Source organism: Taudactylus pleione, unplaced genomic scaffold, assembly GCF_031769625.1.
Source record: "Taudactylus pleione unplaced genomic scaffold, aTauple2 ptg000967l, whole genome shotgun sequence".
Classification (NCBI taxonomy): Eukaryota; Metazoa; Chordata; class Amphibia; order Anura; family Myobatrachidae; genus Taudactylus; species Taudactylus pleione.
In genome coordinates, this window is record NW_028285368.1 from 3,445,056 (window position 1) to 3,462,381 (window position 17,326).

Genomic DNA, 17,326 nt, shown 5'->3' on the forward strand with positions numbered 1-17,326 from the left:
CTGGAAAATTGATGCTTACAGTGTTCTGGGTTTCTTAAGGGCCAGTATTGGAACATTATCAAGAAAAAGGTTCAACAATCAACAGTGCTCATTACATTGAGATGCTCACTGAAGAGCTGAAGCCTAAAATTCAAACAAAGCACAGAGGACTGCTATCCAAGGGTGTTGTGTTGTTACAATGCACGTCTGCACACTGTTGTTCATACTGGCAACACTCTCCAAAAATTATGTTTTGAGGTGTAAAAGCATCCTCCCTATAGTCCTGTTCTTACCCCATCGAACTATCACCTTTTTGGTTCCCTGAAAGAAGCCGTAAGAGAACGAAGATTCACGTCTGATGAAGAGGTGAAGACAGCGGTGCATTCGTGACTCGTGGCTCAGCCTAAAACATTTTTTAATGAGGGAATACGAAAGCTTGTTGACAGATGGACAATGTGTATTGAAAAGCAGGGAGATTATGTCAAAAAATAAATATATCTATGAAGTAAACTTATTACGTCTATTATTAATAAAAATACCTGACAATTGATTAAATAGAAAGAATCCCAGTGTCGGCATCTGGACAGCCGGCATCCTGAAGGTAAGTAGCGGGGTTAGGGGGAGGGTTAGGGTTAGGGTGCGGGGAGGGGGAGGTTAGGTTTAGGCAGTGGGGAGGGAGGGATAGAGTACAGAAAGGGGCAGGGTTAGGATACTGACTGGTGTCTGTATCCTAACCCTGTTGGGGGTGCCGGCATCGGGATTCTGACCACCGGGATCCCAAGCGCCGGCATCCCGTACCCAACCCCTGTAGTATGATCATTTTAATTCAATACATAGTTTACATACACACTCACGTACAAACTTTGTAGTGTGTGTGAGGGGGTGCTAAGAGGGTACTAGCCTAGAACAACATAATCCCTTAATCAGACCCTATTAATGGTGATAAAGTATTATAGGGGCAGATGTCTGAAGCTCTGGGAAGTGATAAAGTGGAGAGTGATAAACCACCAGCCAATCAGCTCCCAACTATAATTTTTCAAACACAACCTGTAACATGACAGTTGGGAGCTGATTGGTTGGTCGTTTATCACTCTGCACTTTATCACTTTCCAGAGCTTCATACATCTGTCCTATGTGTCAAATTCTAATTGCAGGTACTTGAACTGAATAAAAACATGATTATTGGTGGGCAGATTTGTCTGATTAAAACCTAAATACATGATCTATTGGGCACATTTACAACAAGAGTTGTGAGCTCATTGGGCACACACAAGCTTTGCGCGCACATGTATTGCACTTAATGAATGCTGGATAGTTATTGATTGGTTGCTATGGGCAACTTCTCCACGTCTGCACCCTTTAGAAGGTTTAATATATTTGCCAACAGGTCCAATAAACAAGTGGTAAAACAGGAGAAATGCATTAGGTTAAATATATTAGAGCCGAATTTGAAAAAGTGATGATTTTTCTGAGATTTTGCCGCGGTGATTTTGTAGTGGGAACAAAAAAAAAAAATCAGCACTTTTCAAACTCTGACACAATTACGTTATGTGCTGCCTAATATGTGTCATGTTGGTAATTGTAACAGCATATAATTGTTATAAGTATATTTTTGCTTATTTCTGTTACTAGAAGCATTCGAGTTGGATTTACACCTGATGTATTAACAGAAGCTGTGGCTGAACTCACAGTGGCGCTGCTGTTGGCAACATCTCGGCGACTTATTGAGGCTGTGGATGAAGCAAGAAGGTAATAAAAGCAAACTGGAGTTAAGGTTCAACAAGGGAATGACCAACACTTAGGGGGCAATTCAATTAAATGTGGAACGGCACATTGCGCCCTGCAACATAACTCATTTTTCGAGGCAGGAAAATTAGCGATGTTGCAGGTACCATATATGGCAGATATGTGTATCCAGCCAAGTAGAATTGCCCTCTTGGTATGATAAAAGACTCTTCTTGACTGTGGAAATGTATAATAAAGGACATGCTGTAACCATGGCTAGGTCCCCATATTCATCTATTTTGTTACAGAGTCTTAGTGCATGAAATGTTACTATTACTATAGCAATCAGGGCCGTAGACAGCCGGCCCGGGCCCCATTACTATCGAGGGACGTGGCATAATAGTAGGAGGCATGACCATGCCCACTTAGAAAAACAAATGAAAACTTATTTGCAGCGCCTATATGAACCCCTTAGCCCGGCGCAAATACGGGGGGGGGGGGTGTGGTCAGTGTGAACGCTCCCCCACAGGCAGAGGAGAGGAGCCTGCAGCTGCTCAGCACACAGCAACATGTGCTGGGCTGCGAACATGTAAAAGGGAGGGGGAGCAGCATCGGACCCGGCCCCCTGCCGGGCTCCTTCAACAAGCCTTTGCCTGGAAAATTAGTACTTGCCCCCCCCCCCTTGACACCCCTGTCATGTAATCTTTAGTTTGATCAGTACTGCTTGTCCACATATCAGTAGTTAAGTGGATAGTCAGTACACAGGATAACTTTTTGTTTAACGTCCCGGTACAAGTGAGGAAGTGCTATTCTAGTACAATAGAATCATGATGGAATTTTGTAGCATGGACACATGACCTCAACTAATCATCTAAAACAAAATGCATTGATGGCGGATATTGGACGGAGATCTAATCTAACATAGCTATCATGGCTGCAGTGATCTGCTGTGCAACAGGATGGTGGCTGTCATACTTGGTTCCTCACCCAAATGATTGTTTCACAGAAATTGTTGCGTGAAACTACTAGTCTACTTCTTGGTCCCCTTATGTGATGAAGATTCACCCCCCGAAGCAGCAGCAGCCCTAGCGCCCAAGTATTCTTCTTGGCAATACTGAATAGGTGAGGAGTCACTTAACCTTTGCAAATTGGTTTTGGAACTACCTTTGATCATTAATGAGGAGGTTGATTAGGAAGGTGTTGGTAGTGGAGATTGCATGTGCTGGGATCTATCCATGCTGTGGGTAGCTGATGCTGGACTGCTTGTTCATTTTATACATGATTTTCAAGATTTTGATAACTAATTTGAATGAACTTACTGCAAATGATGTAACTGTTAGGATTTGAGGTAATGTCCAGGAGAGTAATGCTGCTTCTGCCTTGAGGGCAGGTAAAACTTGGCTTCTTGTGGCCGTGTAGCAGCCTCGGGGGCTGGTGAGCCTTGGCAGGTTGTGACCTGTGAGCCGAAGAACAAGATGCGGCCTTGAGGGCTGGTAACCTTGGCTGGTTCTGACCTGTGGGCCGTGGAACAAGATGCAGCCTTTGGGCCATGTAGCAGCTTGGGGGCTGGTAACTTTAGCTGGTTGCGGCCTGTGGGCCATGGAAGTAGATGCGGCCTGTGGGCCGTGCAGCAGCCTTGAGGGCTGGTATGACTTGGCTAGGTGCGGCAGATGGACTAGTGCCACTGGAGAGACACAGGTGAGGGTACGCAGGATTGCATACTTTGGATGCTGTAGTGCGGCCTGTGCCATCGGAATGACACAAGCAGCTGATGCTGGAGTGCGACCTGTGCTGCCAGAATGGCACAAACAGCTGACACTGTAGTGTGGCCTGTGCCGCCGGAATGACACAAGCAGCTGACGCCGGAGTGCGGCCTGTGCTGCCGGGTTGACACAAGCAGTTGACACTGGAGTGCGGCCTATGCCGCCGGCTTGGCACAAGCAGCCTACACTAGAGTGCGGCCTGTGCTGTCAGGATGACACAAGCAATGTATGCAGGCTCTGGGACACAGAGTGCTGTCCGTGCCGCCTGGATGACAACAACGGCAGAGGACAGGTATGCGGACCGTGCCGCCTAGATGATACAAATTACAGGTAGATGGTATGCAAACTGTGCCGCCTGGATGACACAAATGGCAGTATAACAAAATAGACTGGAGAACTGGAGCTCGACTGGATAACAGGAGACAATGCCAGAACCGGAATCACAAAAACTCTACACATCGGCATCAGAGCAGCGTTCGCACCAGGAGGAAATAGATGCCGGAGCCAATCCAGAAAGATACCGAAATGATGGACAGGAGGTAGGAAGAGTTTCAGCGAATGCTTGCCGGGTGTTAGTCTAGCCCTGCATCCGCAGTGCGGCAGCTTGTGACAGTAACAGGGAGGAGATACCTAAAAGTTTATGTTTCTACCTCTATTTACTTTGGCACTACAAATGGTACAGATGACAAATGTGTTCAGGATTTGGATAAAATTATTCCACACAAAAGAGGTGGCTTTTTTGGTCCTATGCTCAGTCACGGCAATGTTTGTTGCTGACTTACTTTGACACAAACAACATCCTCCAGAATTTTATCCACTTGCTCTTGTCCAACACATTCATCATCATCAACGTCAACCTCATTAGTGTGACATTCATAATTATCTCCCTCATCCTGTTGCACTTCCACAGTAGCATCCTCAATTTATATATCTAAACCATCATCATTATTATTTTTACTACAACGCATCCTCACATTTGGTGAAGGAGGAATCTCTATGATTACAGTGTCAAAATCAGAAATGTCAGGTTCACACATAGCACTCGTAGAAAGCCTTTAATTCTCCTCAGAGATCTGTGAAGTTTGTGAACACACCTTAGTGTTCTTTTTGCTCACTGAGTTGACTGTTTTAAAGGTGACACATCTAGACTCAGAATGAGAAGGTGGTGAATGGAAGGCTACAGAAAATGCCTGACTGTGTTTGGTCCTGGCTTTGGCAATAGTTATTTTTGTGCATGAAAGAGCAGTAGCAGGACCACAACTCACAAAGAGCCTTTTCTTGCCTCTGCATGTGGTGTATGGCATGTTGGCAATTTTTTCTGCAGTGACTTTTCCATTCATAGGTCGAGGTGACGTTCTCTTAAAGATTTGCAGTGCCCTTTTTTACACTGATTTCTTACCTATTACCTACCTACTAAAGAAGTACTATGACTGCCAGCACTAGTACTGGGTTGCTCCTGTTCTTCTATCGACTGATCTATGATTGATTTTTACACAAGGACTGATGTAAAGCTAATATAGTTGAACCTAACTGCCACCAAACCAAGTGAGCATCCAATGCGATAGGTAAATGAGGGACTGCTACCTTTACCATGCAGTTTAACTAAAAGACATGGGGCTTTATATACTTCAGTGGGAATATTCCCAAAATATATAGACTCTTGCTGAGCAGCTAACTTTCAGAAACCTTTTAAAGCACCTATACAAGTAGAAGCAGAAAAATACTTATACTAGTCACTCAGTCTCTGGGCCTGATTTGGAGATGTATGTTCATCCGGTGATGAACGTACATCTCCGATGGTTAGGGGTCTGTGCCTGTGCAGGACTTGTTCTGCGCATGTGCAGAACTGGTCCTGCGATCTTTCTCCCAGACTCCCCAAGTTGCAGCATGTCAGTCGTTTGGGGTGTGGAGCAGGGGCAAGCCTGGTCGCTGTACCCGAAACGGGGGCATATCGACACAGTTTTCCAGGAGGGATGAGGCCAGGGTCTGCGTCGGTGGACACAGATTTCTGGCCTATTACGTGACCAGCTTCAGCTCCCGAAGCCTGACAAAAGGAGCAACCATCAACCATCGGTAGTGATAGTGATTCCAGCCTGCTACGTCAGTCACAGTGCTGAGATTGCAAATGCAGCAAGGAGGTTTCTGACACCTCGTTTTGCATTTGCATCTGAGATAGACAGACATGCACAGTCGCTAGTGTGCAGCTCTGAAAATCAGTCCATCTTCGGTTATTAGAAATGGGAAAGCCTAGGTGGTTAACATACAGTAGAAATCTAGAATTTGACGGCAGATAAGAACCAGCTGGCCCATCTAGTCTGTTCATGAGAGACCATCCTATGCAATGGTTAGAACTCTTCAGTGATAAAGGAAAACATGGCTATTCAGTTTCAAATTCCAGGTTGACCTTTTATTTTGAAACACTCCTGAATTCAGAGGCTGCCAGTAACTATTTTGAACCTAAGTGCTGGTCAAAAATGACCAGATTCCTGTTGTCCCCATAGAGAAGCCTTCCTAAATTTAGTCTGATTACTATTCTCCTGAAATGACAAATTGGGAACTCGTTACAAATTATTGTCATTCTTGATTAATACCGGATTCACTTATTCCCTTTGCTGACATTTTATTCTCTCTTCTCCCAGGATAGTCCTCATTCGCAGATTCTTTTTACAAACCCAAAGCTGAACCTCTGCCTTATCTCTGCTTATTAATTCCTATCTCCACTCCTGCTAGAGGCTGTGTAGGTCACACATATGTGTCCCAGAACCCAAGGCCATGTCTGCATACAGCAAGAAGAGAAAACTCATCCTTCAGGCCCTTCCTGCTACACTGCATAGAGAAGAAAGACCATTCTCTAAGACCAATGCCTTTATTACAGATGGTAGAATAGAATTACCATAAAAAAATCTATAACCTTTAACCTTTACTTCAGAACAATTTAAATGCTTCCAAGGAGCCACTAACTAGTTTTCTGAAACTTGATTTGCAAAGTGCATATAGGGATGCAAGTGGAAATGCAGGCAGTGCTTGAGGATCTCAACTTACTGCATATGCACCAAATAAATAAATCGGCTACTGCCTAAGCACCAAATCAGACTTAAGCACACGGATGGAGTTTGCTAGTGTGTACAAATTTGTCCATCTGTCGGCTGAGCCACACTATCTGTCAATGGGTGTTCCTGGCTGCTAATTGGGCGGCGACCATGCACAGAACTGATCAGTCTCATGGGAGTGTCATGGGCGTGTCGGCCAACTTCAGTGCTCATTCGCAGTGTGCAGACAGAGATGGGACGACTCTATTACACCCAGCATAGGGCTGCTGTAAGTGCAGATACTAGTAATGATGACAGCAGCGGACGTAAGAGCAGTGAGTGGACATGCTTCCTAATGCAGCCACACAGACATTAGTATACACAGCCGGATGCTAGCATTAGCATAATGTAGTAAGACATCCGTGGCCAGACAGAAAAGTGGCTGCAAAAGCATCCAACACAGAATCAGCCCCATAATCTTACTTCAATTCTTAAGAAAGTCACTATGAATATATTTTCATGCTGCCCGGGTTATGCAGTACTTTGGCTATCTTTTAGGGTTTTCAGAGATTTTCTGTACAAAGTTTGTTGTCATTTAAGACAATATTCTGAATTAACCACATTAAATTCGTTCAACATCGCTTTTGTGTTTTATCGTCTCTGAATAAAGACTCCTAGAGATCCCTGTAATGGTATCTCCTGTACTAAATTAGCCTCAGCCGACAGACCAGAAAGCTACATAGAGCTTTCTATGAATTACAGTTTATTAAGACTTAATGCTCCATCATTGCTCCTGTTACCATATTCATTACAAGGAACAAATCCACAAGTTTAATTATCAGTGGTATTAGCTTTTCCGTTTCTCTGGAAGGCTTTTTCCACAGTTCCTTTGCTAAAACGTGGGCAATTACATCTCAGCAAAATAAATTTGGGCAAGTATTCCCTGTGTGTATAAAAAAAATTTACTTTGTTTCCAATTTAACAGCTAGTAATTCTCGTTCTACTGTTATTCCATTGGAAACTAAAAACTATTGGATGTTAAATTGACATTGGAAGAATGAAGACAACTTTCGGGAAGTGCACTACATTCCACCCTTATGTATACAGATTATAAAAACCTCCAGTATATTCAGTCTGTGTAGACATTGAGTCCTTTTAATCTTCCATACAGTAGGTTTTACTATTTTCTCATTTTGCCTTATTGCTTCAGTCCCACTTATTGACCAGGACCCAAAAACATGGCAAATTATGCTCTCTCTTGATTATTTGCCTGTTGGCCAAATAAGAATAACTAGTATCCTTGTGTGTTATAGATCCTTCTTATGTTCTGTCTAAAACCTCTGTTCACACCTCTAAAATTCCTCCTCATAGATAATAGTCTACTCAACATATCAGTCAAAGGTTTATCCTGTTTCATAATGCCAAGATTCTAAAAACAATGGAAATTATCGCCAGAGCCTAGAAGTTGCTCGGTTTGATCCTGTTGGCCACCTTCTTCCAGTTCTGGATAAAATGTGTATTCACATTGGTACTGATCTTCCATGTTCTCTCTCCATCTTCTCTTTGTCACACTCTGCTCGAATTGTTTGACTTACATTACCATTTGCTGCAGGTCAGGATTTCTGTCTGACCTTGTTCGAGAACCATGCACTGACATCACCATCATGCACTATGTCAGCTGCTAGCATTCTTCCAGTGGGAGTGCTCCTGCCTCAGCTGACCTCAGCAGCCTATCAGGGACTGGCAGCAGATTCATATCCCCTGTGAGAACTCCCACTGGTGCCAGAGCAAAGAGTTGCTTCCCAGTGTTAAGTTCTATCCTGTGGCTCCTTTGTGCAGAATACCATCACTGCCATCTGGCTCAATATCTGCAGTTCCTGTGTCCTGATCTGTGTGCTGCTGTATTCCAGTTTAGGAATCACAAGCTGTTCCAGTGAACTTACTCAGGAAACATCAGTTGCAGTCTATTATCCAGCTCAGTGAAATCACCAGCTGCACTGATTAGAGGATTCCTGCAATCAGCCTCTGCAAATTTGTTCCTGACCCTGGCTTTGATTCTGACCTGCTTCTGTCTAATCCCTGGTACTGCATTTGGTAATCTGGTTTGACCTTGGCTATCCTCTGCGACCTGCACACGTCTGCTCCCTGGTACCTTGTTGTTCGTTTGGTTCTGACCCAGCCTGTTCACTATGCTGCAAGTCTTCTCCACTCCATCCAGAATTCACCAGCACCTGTATAGAGGAACCTATTCTGAGGGCCGTGACCTGTGTTTCGGACGCTGCCAAGCTGTTACCCTCTTGCGAGGGTCCCTGGTGAACACCGCCGGCACATTAGACTCCGCGCCTCAGAAATAGGCCACGCCAATCCCCAAATATGGGTTGTGTCCATTTGCCATCCGAGAGTTGTGACACTTACTGCGAGCAGCCTCACTTCTTTGTCATGTCAGCAGGTATCTAATTTAAACAAGACCAGCTCAGTACACACTGTGGTATTGCAGCAACAGGTTATTTCCATTATAGTTTTCATAATTAATTTTAGATTTGTATAACCATTAGTGACCCGACTTCTCCCTGACTGTTCTTGTGCCTGCTGTCTGCCTGTTGACCCTGTTACTGACCTTGTTTTAACAGATTTTGCATTTGCCTGTTTGACATTGACTCTGTCTTATCCAACCTAGCATTTGTTCACTTGACCTCCCTCTGATCATTTCTGTGTTTAATGCTAAACCCACTGGTCAGTCCATAGTCAACTGCTGCTGTCTTGTGGTGCAAACCCAAGGGCTATGCCCTGTGGATAATACAACATCGGTCCATCGGTTATTCAGTCCTTGGTGAAAATTTGTCACCCGGGTTTTCCAATTTAAGTCACTAGCAGCACATCAAATCCATAACCCCTCACACAGCTTGTGGCCCTAGTTCTATTTATATTGTACATACACATATGTATATAAGCAGGTAGTAAATAAGAAATGCAGAAGACATGTACTAGAAATCAGTGGAAGGATACAAAATGACACAGTACAAGAACAAATATCCAATTTGGCTAAAATGTTTTAGGGACATCTTAAAACCTTAGCAACATATACAGATTGTTAATCCAAAAGGAGACTATAATGCAGGCTCCCGGCCCCCCGGAAAGGCACCTGCTGGCGGTCGCTAACCCATTCTCCTCCCCCCCCCTGCGGTTACACTAGAAACCCCTACAGCAAGGGGGGTCCACTGACGCGATTTGCACTGAATCACGTCATTGTGGCCCCACCCCCTTCTTCATAATGCCGTTAATTTTGGCATTGTGAAGACAGGGCGGGGCCACAATGATGCAATCATTATGTCACGCCCCATGCTCCGCCCCAGCGGAGCATCATCACAGTGTCACGCCCCCGTCTGTGGAAGCCTGACAGCTCCCTCCCAGAAGGAGGGAGCGGAAAGTAGGCAACTATGCTATAATGTCTTAAAATGATCTTTAGTTAAATAATAAATAACACCACATTGTAAGTAGTTCAGTATTATAAACACACATTTCTGATTTTACTGTTTTATCTTTATATTTCACTTAGTGGTGGATGGGGCACATGGAAACCTCTTTGGATGTGTGGAAGTGGACTCAGTGGTAGTACTGTTGGAATCCTTGGCTTGGGGCGGATAGGTAAGTAATGGAAATAAGTAATTATTTTTTTCCAGAGGAGAATCTGCCAGTGTCAGAGAGAAAGTAGCCATAGATCAGGCCCAGAGAGAGTCCAGATGTGGTCCACACGTCCAGATAGAGTCTAGATCTATTCCAGGTACCCAGAGGTACCTGGAATAGATGTGTATTGCATTCCTATGCAACAATGAGATCCTAAAACGCAGAAGTAAGCGAAACACACCCCTACAAGGGTTATAAAGAGGAGCAGTTCAGTGTTCAAGGGAGAACAAAGATGAGGCCGGTGTAGGAAGTAATGGTACCTGCCATCTGATGGAGATCGGTAGAAGGACTGCGAGGACCTTTTTTCCTTTGGATAATTTACCAGAGGTCTTATGAATCTGTGCACTTGACAGTGAAGCAGGGCCACTGCCTTGCTGAGAGTCACTGACCTTAGACCAAGAGGGGAAACTTTGCCAGGGATTCGTTGTGGGAACTGTCATATGGAACTGTTGGATTGTAGTGTTCCATGCTGTTTATCACCCATTCTGTTCAACAAACCACCAGGTCTTCATAACTGGTCATTTTCCATGTCACGTGTAATTCACCTAATCATTTACCGTATCATACGGGTTGGGTATGATATCCTGGCTGTCGGGATGCCAGCGGCATCTCAACAGCCAGAATACCAACACCCATTGGAACGCAAGGTAAGTTTTTCCCTACCCTAACCCTCCCTCCCCGGTGCCTAAACCTATCCCCCCTTCCTAGTGCCTAAACCTAACCTCCCCCTCCCCGCACCCTAAAACTAAGACCACTTCCCCTTTGCCTATACCTAACCTCCCTCCTAGTGCCTAATGCAGGGTCTGCATTAATGGATGCAGATTCCTGGCCTCCTGCGTGACCAAGCTTCAGCTCCCGCAGCCTGACCAAAGGTCACATCGCAATGGTGATCTCAGCCTTCAATGTCGGTCACATTGCTGCGATCGCAAATGCAGTGAGGAGGTGTCTGACACCTCCTTCTGCATTTGCATACGAGATGGACGGATTTGCACAGCCGCTTGTGTGCAGCTCTGCAAATCCGTCCATCTCTGAATCAGGACCTTTGCCAAGAGCTAACACAGTGAAGAGAGAGCATGACAGATGGAGGCACTATGGACCTCATTCAGAGTCGGTCGTAAGCGGCCGCACGGTCGTACGCCTAACGATCGAGAATCAGAAAGAAAAAAAAAATCGCACGGCCGGGCGATCGCAACCAAAGTGACGCCCAAACATGAACAAAGCACCTCCTCTAGCTAACGAGTGATAGCAGCTAGCGATCGAGTCGATCGTTGTCAGTCGCTGTATGTTAATTTTCTTCTTATGGTTGCGACCGCTTGTGTTGTGTGCAAATTACACCAAAAATTAACAAAATAACTCATAGAATAAGCCATCCCCATGAAATTTATTTATTCTTCGCTAATGCAAACACAACTGAATCAATTACAAGCCAATTAGCAATGTTATTAGCAACAACAAACTATTATTAGCTGCTTGCATTGTGTGGCACAAAATAGAAACATCAAACATAACATCAGTCACATTCGATAGTATCAATTGTACTCTGGGTCTTGAGAGAGCACATACCCAACTTCAAGCTGTACGATCAGCCAGGCCTCTAACCTGCTCGCAGAGTGACGTTTTACTACTTCCGGCCTTCTATGTTGGTCGTAGCAGAAAATTTATGTACGCCCCTGAAACGCCCTGAAAACGGTGACCACCACCCCTGTCAACACCCACAAACGGCCTTTCATGTCAATCAACTCTCAGAATCCACTTCCTGCTCGTAAGCCGTACGATCGACAGCATTTTGGATCTCAAGGTCTCGTACGCACATGCGCACAACTAACCGTACGCATGCGTCGTTTAGAAACATCGGATGCGTACGACCGAGCGGCCGCTTACGACCGACTCTGAATGCAGTCCTATGTGTGAGAAGAGGTGAAATTTATGCAAGTGTGAAATTATCCAAACCCCTCATTCTGATACACTGAAGTCTGCACTCAACATAAATAACTGGCAGACGGCTACACTCATGTTTAATGGAGATTGCTAGTGTAATATCACGATATGAAGATAAAACATAAAAACAGCAAATACTATGCAGACAAATGTGGGCAAAAATCCCCCAAAAAAAGCTTTATACATCCACATGGCACAATTAAGATATTTGAGAGACTAGCTACACAATCCAAACAATTTAGAATTTGGCATATTTTACGATGTAAAAGTAAACTCATCCCACATAAATAAATACATTTACCCTTATTTGGGAAAGCCAGGTATACAGAATGGTATGGCTGCCCACCATATCACTATTTGGAGACAGAGTGGTTGAAATCAGTGGGCTGACAATTGGATAAAACTTCCATAAAAATTCTCTAGCACTTACAAGTTATGAATAGATTACAGATGATTGGCCCATGTGGTCTTGCCTTTCTTCAGGCACAGCATTATGCCAAATGTGTTACCAAAGCACTACCGACATTAGGCTGGCACAACCTACTGGATGCAAAGGGCATGATTCTGAGTTGCATGCAGTTCCCAGTGCGAATGCCTTTTTATCAAACTACGCATGTGTCACTGTCTGCATAAGTAACTTAGAGCAATTATAAGTAATTATGAGTCAGCTGCATCCTGGTTGCTTGTCACATAAGTCTGAATGGGACATTACTGCGTGTCAACTTAGCAGTAATGGGGCATTTGTACATACAAGAAGTATCCTGTGGGCATGTCGTGAGCATGTAGACAAAGTTGAGGGCTATTCTGAGGGGAGTGCATTCAGTGATCTGTCAGATCTCCTGCACCAAGGATGCTGCTGATAATAGTGATGACGGCTTCTCTCACAAGCGGAGGGCTTGGGCGCTGTCCGACTCTGCATACAGGTGTATTTATTCTTCAGGAGCCATAGGGGGTCCATGGGGGTGGAAATGTGGTTGGAGTGATCCAGGCACCAAACAGTTAAGCTTTCAGCTCCCAGGATGCCCCGGGTCCTCCTCCACATATACCCCACATATAGACGGAACTGGTTCCGTCTCCTCCGGTTCACTTTAACCCCAATGGGTGTGGGGGCCCTTAACGTTTGGGGACTCAGGGACGATCGCCCCTGTCGCCCCCCGTTAATCCGGCCCTGACCTCTCCTCAAAGGCCAGATTATACAGTGCTCATATCCTACCAAACCTTGTGTTTTGAGTAGTTGAATAAGAGCCCATTGCAAGTATATTGTATGCAAGGTATGTGACTTATGCTAGCTCTGCTGTGTTGTTACTGCCTTTATTTTCTGTACTGTCAGTTATAATCATCCCTGCTATTTCTGCTCAACCCTTTGCTACAGGTGTGTGGGGAATTTTTTTTTGTCTCTCAATTGTACTTTTCTTTTAATTGATACTTGTGAAGGCAGTCACATTTACACTTCTTTATTATGTCTAAAAGTAAGGGTAAAAAGGAGACTGAGGCCCCGGTGCTGGCTTCATGTAAAAGCAGTTTGGCGGGCTTGTCCCTTCAGGATTTTATACAGGATGGTTTGTGTGCTCTTTGTTATAAAGAACCACCTCACCAGTCCAGTCTACCAGCCCCTGTAAAGTAGCCATCTTTGGTGTTCTCCTTGTCTCAGGTTATGACACAGCTAGTGGACAGTTTGGCTGCTCCCTCAGTGCCTCCCATAATGGGATAGCTACTGCAGTTCCAGTCTGCTATGTTTGGCCCCCCTATACATCCTGGATGGTTGCTTATGCCCTCTCAAGTCAGAGTACGGCTTAGTCAGCTGCTGTGTTTCAACAAATGTTGCAGGCAAACAGACTGGTAGCCATTAAAGCGCCCAAGCGGCCATATCATCTTGTCAGTCCACTCAGCTTGTAGATTCTGACACATAATAAGAGGTGATGATGCACCGGGTTCTTCTCCAGGGATCTATCTCAGGAGAGGAGGACCAGCCTTCTACAGTGGATGTCCCTTTTTTGGTGAGGGCGGTCAAATTAATCCTAAATATAGAGGATGACAAGCCAGCTCCTAAACCTGGTTCCAGTGTTTAAACACCAGAAGGTGGTAAAAGCTGAGTTTCCTAAGTCTGAGCAGCTCATTGAACTTATGGGAGAAGTATGGCGTACTCCTGATAAACGGTTCCATGTTACAAAAAGATTAGCATCTTTGTATCCTTTCCCACCTACTGAATGTACTAAGTAGGAAGTCCTACAATGGATGCTCATGTGCCACATTTAGTCAGGAGCGCTACATTGCCTACAGCCATGGCTAAAAGTTTTGAGAATGACACAAGTATTGGTTTTCACAAAGTTTGCTGCTTCAGTGTTTAGACCTTTTAGTCAGATGTTACTATGGTATACTGAAGTAAGATTACAAGCATTTCATAGGTGTCAAAGGCTTTTATTGACAATTACATTAAGTTTATGCAGAGTCAATATTTGCAGTGTTGACCCTTCTTTTTTAAGAACTCTGCAATCCGCCCTGGCATGCTGTCAATTAACTTCTGGGCCACATACTGACGACTGAAGGCCGCCCATTCTGGTCTAATCAATGCTTGGAGTTTGTCAGAATTTGTGGGTTTTTGTTGGTCAACCCACCTCTTGAGGATTGACTACAAGTTCTCAATGGGATTAAGGTCTGGGGAGTTTCCTGGCCATGGACCCAACATTTTGATGTTTTGTTCCCCGAGCCACTTAGTTATCACTTTTGCCTTATGGCAAGATGCTCCATCATGCTGGAAAAGGCATTGTTCGTCACCAAACTGTTCTTGGATGGTTGGGAGAAGTTGCTCTTAGAGGATGTTTTGGTACCATTCTTTATTCATGGCTGTGTTCTTAGGCAAAATTGTGAGTGAGCCCACTCCCTTGGCTGAGAAGCAACCCCCACACATGAATGGTCTTAGGATGCTTTACTGTTCTGTTGGCATGACACAGGACTTTTGGAGGATGGCCTGATGTCAAGAAGGATAGCAAAGAAGCCACTTCTCTCCAGGAAAAACCCTCCGCCTGATAGGGCGGTCCTTCTCCTGGTGGATTCCAGGGTGGGAGGCCGACTTCTTCATTTTGCGGACTCCTGGCATCAAACAAAAACAGACGCCTGGGTCTGAGAAGTGGTCTCTCAGGGGTATGCCCTCACCTTCCGGAGGCGTTCTCCCCAGAAGTTTCTTTGTACAACTCCCCCATCAGATTCCATCAAGGCCTTGGCCCTCCAGGAGGCCATTTACTCCCTGTTGCAGGCAGGGGTGATAATTCCAGTTCGTGTGTTCTCATCACCCTATTCTAAATCTGAAAACCCTCAACAAGTTTATCCATGTACCCAAGTTCCATATGGAGACTTTTCTGTCAATTATTCTGGCAATGGAACCTGGAGATTTTATGGATTCCTTGGACATTCAGGATGTGTATCTGCATGTGCCTATTATACCATAACATGGTTTAAGGAAAAAGGATATTTGGGAAAAAGATTCTGCACAAGAAAATGTAGTATGATTATATATGTATATCAAAAAATACTCTTATAAATATTAGTGGCAAAAAAAACAACTAAAAATGGTATAATTAAATTTTTTTACACAATAGATCTAAATCTATTGTTGTATGAAAATATTCAACTATACCTTAATTATTAAAATTTTTAGTTAACAGTGTTTTTTGGCACCAATATTTTAAAGGGTATTAATAAAAAAAATTCTGTTTTATTTAACCAATCATTTCTTACACATTTCACATATCAAGGCCGAAACTGGAAGCTTTATCCCTTGGTGCAAGGAAGTAATTTAGCGCCCCCCCCCAGTGTATCTGATACGCAGCCCTGCCCCCTCGTGAGCACATTTTGGGGGTAGGGCTGTGCATCATGGGCCTGATTCATCAGTGTTCATTCTGCGCATATATAGAACAGGTCTGCGAGCACACTCGTAAACTGGCAGCAGACTGTCAGTGATTGACAATCTGCTGCTGTTTGGGGGCGGGGAGGGGAGGTGACAGCCTCAGTTAGCCGAAACTGAGGCGTGTCGCCGTCGTTGGGGGGTAGGGAAGAGGCCAGGATCTCCGTCGGCAGATGGAAATTTCCTGGCCTCTTCCTGTAAACTGCGGCAGCCAGCTGCGTGACCCCATGGGTCACTTAAGCCTGCCGATGTTACGCAGTTTATCTGATGCTGCGTTGGATAACACAGCTTGGATAAGTAATGCACAGGAGGTGTGATGCCTCCTGCTGCATTACCATATCTACAAGGATCGCAATTGCAAAGCTGCCTGCGTGCATACATCATATATCTATAGCCTGCGTGCAGCTTTGCAATTGCGATCCTTGCTGAATCAGGCCCATGTCTCTGTTCTCATCATGCTGGGGGCTTGGCCAGAGCTCCGGGAGCTGTGGGGCAGCCCCCATCACAATACGTATGACGGGCACATGCGCAACTGTGGCCTGCAGGTGGTACAGTGGTACAATGTCCAAAAAGTTGGACTGTCCCACCGAAATGGGAACAGTTAGAAGGTATGTAATTACTATATATATATATATATATATATATATATATATATATAATATATACATACATATACACACACACACAAATAAAGAGATTTGCATTTACTATTTGCATTATCACGCAGAGCTGGGCTGGGCTGTTATGTAATCTGCAGAGCTGGGATGGTCTGGCAGGCAGGAGCCAGGGAGGCTCTTCACTGGCTACCATGGTGAAGTCCTCGGCATGAAGACCAAAGTCCCGACCACGCCTTGGCAAAGCAGGAACTCCCAAAGGGGGCGTGGCTTCATTGAAGGGGCATGGCCATGACCCATGAAGCCACACCCCTTTATGTGTGCTGATCTTGTGACTCCAGTGCTATTATGAGTCAGTCTGACTCGTTATAGTGCCTGACTAGCCACTGACTGCGGGCCCCTTCACCCCCTCAAATCTGTTACCCAGTGCACATGCACTCCTATCCCCCCCTAGTTGCGGCCCTGCACATATTATACAAAAAAAAGTGCCCCCCCCCCCCAAAAAAAAAAGAGTCCTCTTGGCCTGCCTGTGCACGAAACCTTTTTTTCTCATTGGCCTATTACACCATCCCACCAACAATTTCTACGGTTTGCTGTCCTGCAACAACATTACCAATTTCAGCGGCGTCTCGCGTCTTCACCAAAATAATGGGTTATGATGGCCCACCTCATGCATCAGGTAGTCATAATACT

The 17,326-nt window shown here is 44.8% G+C and overlaps 1 protein-coding gene across 1 annotated transcript in view; it reads left to right on the plus strand.

The window, feature by feature from the left end:
* The window catches only part of LOC148454916 (glyoxylate reductase/hydroxypyruvate reductase-like), a 50,404-nt gene that overhangs the window by 17,589 nt on the left and 15,489 nt on the right, over window positions 1-17,326 (plus strand). The window contains exons 4-5 of the mRNA XM_088460085.1: window positions 1,612-1,728; window positions 10,053-10,141. Coding sequence (XP_088316211.1) covers window positions 1,612-1,728; window positions 10,053-10,141 — 206 coding nt within the window. The remainder of the gene's footprint in view (window positions 1-1,611; window positions 1,729-10,052; window positions 10,142-17,326) is intronic.